The sequence below is a fragment of the Merops nubicus genome, unplaced genomic scaffold (genome assembly GCF_000691845.1).
Source record: "Merops nubicus isolate BGI_N331 unplaced genomic scaffold, ASM69184v1 scaffold4365, whole genome shotgun sequence".
Taxonomy (NCBI): Eukaryota; Metazoa; Chordata; class Aves; order Coraciiformes; family Meropidae; genus Merops; species Merops nubicus.
In genome coordinates this window covers 19,533-26,285 of record NW_008610091.1, presented here as the reverse complement: position 1 = coordinate 26,285, position 6,753 = coordinate 19,533, and the positions used below count along the sequence as shown (strand labels likewise).

Sequence of the window (6,753 nt, the reverse complement as noted above, 5' to 3'; positions counted from 1 at the left end):
GAGACATACTACCCTAGAATATGGCTTTGTTATTGGTGTCTTTTCTTTTTAAAGGGGAAAGTTGGCAAATAGTTTTTTAGTAGCCAATTTTACTGTATTATTAGACTGTCTACTGTGTTTGTGGGTAAGTGGAGTTCTGAAGGTTGTCAGAGATATGTTAAAGGTACTGTCACCGTGATATCTAAAAGAGTTTAAGTGTTTTATGGAAAATAAATATTAACAGTACAACATGAGAATGGAGGTTGTTTATGTTTTTCATAGGAACAAATGAGATGAGTTTTTTTTAGGGAGAAGCAATTGCTGTGGTATTTACAGCTAACTTAATCTGCATATATTAAAACCCATTTGCTTCGATGTGCTTGCTAAGAAAAGCAGAAAATAAATGTGGTTTGTATTTGTGCAGGTGTCTTTTTCTGGTGTTCTGTTGTGTTAGAAAAGCAGTTTGAGGATCTTCCATTTGCTAAGTGCAGCCTGAGGATGGTGCTGGGTGTTCAGGCTTGTGTTTGCTCAATGTGATAGGCTCTGAAATTTGTACATCAAAGCAAAGGCTCTCATTCCAAATTTGTCAATATGCTTTAAGTAATAGTTCTGTGGACTGAATTAAGGCATGTTGTAATTTTTGTTCTTTCTCAAGTCCAGACAGAGAAATATTTCTTCTGAATACAAGCAGGAACCATCTTTTTCTTCAGTTGGTCATAATTCATAAATGTGGTTTTGCTTTTTGTCTCTGTTGTGAAATACTTGTTTCAGTTCTAAAAGGGCTTGTCAGTGACTGTTTCCCAGAAATATCATACACTAGCTGTCCCTGCTTACCAGTGCTGTTTCTCTCTCTGCTTTTGCCCACTGCCAGTGGGACTGACCTGGACTGACAGAAGCCTTGCTTCTGAGGCACTCTGCAGAGCAGGAGTCCTTGAATTACAGGGTACAAGACCTCTCACAGCAGGGGCCAGCAGCATGTGCGTCAGGAGAAGGGAATAAGCTACAGTTCTAATCAATGCCCCTGTGGGCTGTAGAAGTTCACTACATCCTATTTAAAGGTTAAGTAAAATTAGTCTTCAGGTTTGTGAGAAATGGAGAAAACAATGATTAGGGTGAATGCTTTCCTCTATCTCGAGCAAACCTCCCTGAAGCATTTCTTATTTACACCCTGGTTATCCTTCCCTTCTGCCCTTAGTTCTGCTGTACTGGGCCATGCTGCCTCTTAGTGGTTTTTTGGGTTGCAGCAAAGTTTCAAGCATGTTTACATCTTCATGTCCACTGTTCCCACGATGTGGTGAATTTATATGATTGCATAAGAGACCTTGGTTGACATGAAATGAGCTGTAGTTCACGGTGTAGCTCTTGTTTCTTGGGCAGCTGGTTTGTTGTGCTTGTCTGTTAGGGCTGTGAGGAGAGCTGAGCTCCTACAGTCCAGAAGTGTATTTACTGTGTCTTTCAGAATTCTTTTTTGAGGCCAGTCAGGCCTCAGAAGGAAGGCTGGCTTGGAGGGATTCTTAGAAATTACCTTTTAGATGAAGATTTTGATGATGAGGCTTCAGAATGTTTACAGGGCTTTGTTTCTTTTTAAGTGTCTTTTTCCTGTGACATCATAAACAACTTGGACTCGTGTTTTACTCACTACTGTTATTTAGGAACTTTTATTTTCAAGATCATGATATTGATATGAAGTTGTTGATACTAATTATTTTCTCAAATACAGTAGCTCACCATTAAGACTTTTTTTGCTTGTAATCTTGATGGAATAGAACATTTTTCATGTGCATTTTATGTTAATAGCACTACAATATTTAATTCTCACTGGGCATAAATTCCTCATCTTCCTTTCCCAAACCCAAACTGAAGTCTGTTTAGTCACTGTGAGCAAAAGGATATGAGATGGAAGTTAAAATTTATTCTGGCAAAAACCTGCAAATTTCATAGAAAACAGGTCCTGTAAACTGTTATTTTTTTAAATATATGGGCTTTAATGGTAGGACTTTGTAATTGATTCGTTATATTTTGTTGCAAAACGTATAAACTGTGTACAGTAAAGTCTCATGGGTCATCTTCCATCATCATCATCACATTTTTGACAAATGCTGGCAAAGACCTGAATAATAAACTTGGTACCTAAAAGGATGAAGCCTTTGATGACCACATGCTTGTGTAAGATTTTTCATTGCTTCCGTGGTGAATTGTGCAAATGAATACTAAAATTATTGGGAGGAAAATGCAAATCTGTGGATTCCTGTAACTAGTTGTAGGTTAGTGATACGTCTGTGGATGTACAGCTGAGTAAGACTGTTAATCTGTCCTGCTCCTGGCAGATGGTCATGGATTGCACATGAATGTGGTTTTAATCCATACTGAAAAATTACTGTTTGAGCTGGAGTTTCAAACATCTCACAGATTATTTTTTTTTTTTGTTTACATTCTGTAGTAAAACAGTGACTTGGTTATTACTTTTTTTTATATCTGTCCTGCCTCTAGGATCTTTTGTGTTTATTTTTTTCATTACCTGTGAATTTCATTTTTTGCCTACTTTCTTCTGAAGAATGAGGATCTGGGACTTTTCTTCTCTTTAAGTAATTGTATTCTGCTCTATTCTGGAGTAATTCCAGGTTAGAAGTTTCTGTTCTTTGTTAATATTCTTGTATATTGAATATTTTTTTCACCAGAAAATTAATATGTCATTTACACCTTTAATGCAATGTGGATAGAGGCTGCAGGTACAGATGATTATTTGGAGATAGTGAGTCTAAGTGTGAAAGAGAGGACAGTGAGTAAACTTCATGTTTCTTCTTTTCTTCTAAACTGAGAAGTTTATCTTTGGGCATGTGATAGAAGTGACCATATGTCAGAATTTTGACTTGGTTGAGAAACCTCTAGTCTCACAGTGATTATTCCTGAGACAGGCCTGGTAGAAATGCATGTACAAGTGACATCTGATATTTTGCTTATAGTATGTTTAATTCATTGCAAGGCTCATTTGTGAGCATGAAGATGTTCCATCATCCGTGCCAGTGTTATTTCAGCAGTCTTAACTGGACTTTGGGATGATTCTACTTACTGATAAAATGTGGGAACTTTGGCCATTGCTTCAAGTACTGTCAAGATAATTTAATTTTCTGTTATGAGATGCTAGTTTTGAGGCAGATGGAATTTGCCTCGATACTGATACTGTGTTTGGGGCAGGTTTCTGTCTGCTCGGTATTCTTCCTCCTGTTTTAACCACTTCTTTCTTTACTGTTGTATTTTACAGATTAAAAAAAAATTTAGTAGGAATTCATTTACACTCTTAAGAACTTGGAGTAGTTGCACAATTTGGATTTTGCTAGCTTGTGTGTAGCTCTTAAGTCAGTAAGGGTGTAGAAAAGCATATCTGCTTCTAGGGTTGAGTTTTGGTGCCAGTGATGCTGACCAGCAGCAGCTGCAGTGTTGGAATGAAGCACCTTTTTCTGAATGCCATCTTGTAAAATGCTCCTGTAAACTCCACTTCTGTGGCTCATTTCTGGTCTGTGTAAAGCATCAGTTGCTTCCCTATTAATTGTAGAGGAGTGGGCAAAGAGTTTCCTTAGGTACAGTATCTAGGAGTTTTCCTGAAATTAATGTCTTTGTTCTCTTTCTACCTTAGGACCTAATTTTGCACCATTTAGGTGGCTTCATGCTTTCACATGGACTTCAATGAGTGCCAAGTGAGGCTGTAGATTAGTGTTAAGGAATAAAACAGCACTTCCTCTTCTCCTCAGCATGAGGGCATAATCCTGTTCCAGATTCTTCTCTTCCTGTGAAACCTTGTTATCTTACCCAGGAACCACGTGCTATATTTCGTTATAGTTTGGCCCTTTCTGGTACTATTCTGAGAATTGTTATAGGCACCTGTACTGTGGACAGCTGTGAGTTTCTTCTCTCATAAGGTAGTCTTTGTAGTTAGTGATTAAAGACTAGGTGGCAAGCAATCTCCTCACTTTTTCCAGTGCTAGGAAATTCCAGCTTTGGGCTCGTTGCTGTGTTGCAGCAGGGAGGATGTGATCCACACTTGCGAGCACTTGGACATCGCAGTTTGTGTCTACGGTTGTAACGAGGTTAAATTTAACTGCTGCTTTGGCTGGAGAGAAAGCCATGTGATTGACCATGTCCCTGAGGGGTATTTGTTTTTTTTTCACTTGAACAGTCTTTTTTTTTTTTGTGTCCCAACTCTGTGGCTCTTAGATTGTGGGGAATGGAAGCGAGCAGCAGCTGCAGAGGGAGCTCGAAGACGTGCTGATGGACCCACCCATGGAAGATCAGTCAAGTGACCGGGACCATGGAGAAGAAGTTAGGACTGATGGAGATGGGGAAGAACCTGTTGTTCTTGAAGCTTCAGCATCCTCTACCATTAACCCAGTGTCGATGGCAGGACTTCAGAAACCAGAAATGAGTTTGCCAGTGAAACCATCCCAGGGAGGTTAGGAAAAAAAAAAGATTTGGGGAATGTCTCATGGTATCTTAGGAACTAGCTTCTTGTGGGGAAAGGAAGGAGAATGTAGGTATGGGTCTGTCCACTAACCTTTCCTCACAGCTCCTGTTATGATCACTTAGTGCAGTAAATTCCAGGTTATGTGATACAAGAGTGAACATACACTGAGCTGTCCTGTCTTCTGCAAACACTTGCTATAGTAGCCCTGAGATGTGTGCAGGAGTATTATGCTTATTCATGTGCTGTATAAAATATTAGTTGCTTCAGTTCATCTATGCCTCTTATTGCTCTCATGAAAATTGATGCACTTCTACAATTAGAAGAAGCCCTCTGTGTTAACTGGTTGTAGAGCTGAGCTAGCTGGGTTGCTCTCTGCTGTCAGTAGCTCACTTTTGGGTGGGGTTTTGCTTTAGCATTTTGGCTTCACCTGACTTTCTGTAATGTGTTTCTTGGTCACTTTTGTCACATAGTTATTGATGAGTCAGTCTCTGATAATTTACTCACGTATGCCTTGTCTTGCTTCTTCCATCAACTGTCTGTGCCAGACTGTGAGGATTTGAGCCCTTTTACACCTATGACAGATGAGGACAGTGTGGTGTTCAGCAAGCTCACCTACTTAGGCTGTGCCTCTGTGAACGCTCCCCGCAGTGAAGTGGAAGCCCTCAGGATGATGTCCATCTTACGAAGCCAGTGCCAGATCTCTTTAGATGTGACTCTGTCAGTGCCTAACGTCTCTGAAGGGACAGTGAGGTATGAAGCTCACTCAGGTGTACTCTGTGACTGTGCATATTTAATCTGGCTTCCTGATGGCAAAGGAAGCAAGCTACCAGCTTACCTGGGAGGAGGCATGACCAATTTAGGATTCCATTTAGTGGAAAAAGCTGAGTTTAAAGAGATCTGAAAGAAGTGACACTTTGAATTTGTTTGCCAAAGACATTTGGTGTCCAAGGATGAGTATGAGATGTTAGGATGACTCAAGGTGTCCCCAAAGCTGTAGTGGGAGTGGTTATTCACAAAGACTTTGGAAACAGCCTGGAAAGTGTTTAGTTTGTGGGGCTGGAGAATGGCTGATCCACAAGGCTTAAGAGGATGAGGCTATGTGCTGCTGCATATTAGTGTGGCTTTTTGAAGGCTAAGCCCTGAAAACTACGGGGAAATTATTGGTGGAAATGTCTGCTGCATTGTACTTTTTTATGCCATTTAATTTAAACATAATTATTCTGGTTGAGCTTTGCAGTAAATGAGTCAGGAGCAGGTTTCTTTGTGATGGACTTTCTCCAGTAGCTATGAAATTGTTAAAGCTTGCAAGTTAATATCGGGCTGAAATAATTCTTTTAAAGGTGCAGGCTTTGTTTTTTTTCCCCTCTGTTTTAACAGACTTCTGGATCCTCAGACAAACACAGAAATAGAAAATTATCCAATCTATAAAATCCTTTTCTGTGTACGAGGGCACGATGGAACCCCTGAAAGTGATTGCTTTGCTTTCACTGAAAGCCACTACAATGCAGAACTCTTCAGGATTCACGTCTTCCGATGTGAAATCCAAGAGGCTGTAAGTTGAATCTTTGTCAAATGATAATTATGTGCATGTAAATGTTATTACAGAAATGAAACTGAACTAATGCAGGCACTTTAGAAGTGATTCATCGCTTTGGGCTCTTTTCTACCCCAAGCTCAGATAATTATGGCAATCCCAGATATGAAATAAGAATGCCCACTTCATAGTTTATCCTTTTAAGAACTGTGAGAAAACCAGTCAGTTAGATGCTAAACTGAATTATTTTCATGCCAGTACTTCTCGTTCTGCTCTCTGTGGAGAGCTGGGGCAGGTTTGAAGTGCTGCATTCTGTGCCTGTCCCTCCCTGTGCCCGCAGGTGAGCCGCATCCTGTACAGCTTTGCCACTGCCTTCCGCCGCTCTGCCAAGCAAACCCCCCTCTCAGCCCTGGCCACCCCCCAGACCCCAGACAGTGACATCTTCACCTTCTCCGTGTCCCTGGAGATCAAAGAGGACGACGGGAAAGGTTATTTCAGGTAGAGATTCTTCATTCCTTTGCAAACAGTCTGGTTCTGTTGGAAAGTGTGTGAATCAAGAGTGTGACGTGGTCCCTAAATTCTCTTTGTGAAAGTGCCTATTCTGTTTTAATTGATTTCCATGCATCAGCATTTTTGAGAAGTAAACCAGTGATTTCTCCATGGACTATTGCGTTTTGGTTGTTGAACTGAACCTGGTGCTATCTACAAAATGCTGCTTCTATTTCGTTGGGGGCTGTTTTTTTTTGTTTTTTTTTTTTTTTTTGTCTTTAAACACTTTTTT

The 6,753-nt window shown here is 40.2% G+C and overlaps 1 protein-coding gene across 1 annotated transcript in view; it reads left to right on the top strand.

The window, feature by feature from the left end:
* Positions 1-6,753, top strand: part of LOC103773400 (rab GTPase-activating protein 1) — a gene marked incomplete at its 3' end in the record, with an annotated part of 22,187 nt that overhangs the window by 2,116 nt on the left and 13,318 nt on the right. Inside the window, exons 2-5 of the mRNA XM_008940766.1 lie at positions 4,192-4,426; positions 4,984-5,188; positions 5,816-5,990; positions 6,313-6,470. Of these exons, the coding sequence (XP_008939014.1) occupies positions 4,192-4,426; positions 4,984-5,188; positions 5,816-5,990; positions 6,313-6,470 (773 nt within the window). The remainder of the gene's footprint in view (positions 1-4,191; positions 4,427-4,983; positions 5,189-5,815; positions 5,991-6,312; positions 6,471-6,753) is intronic.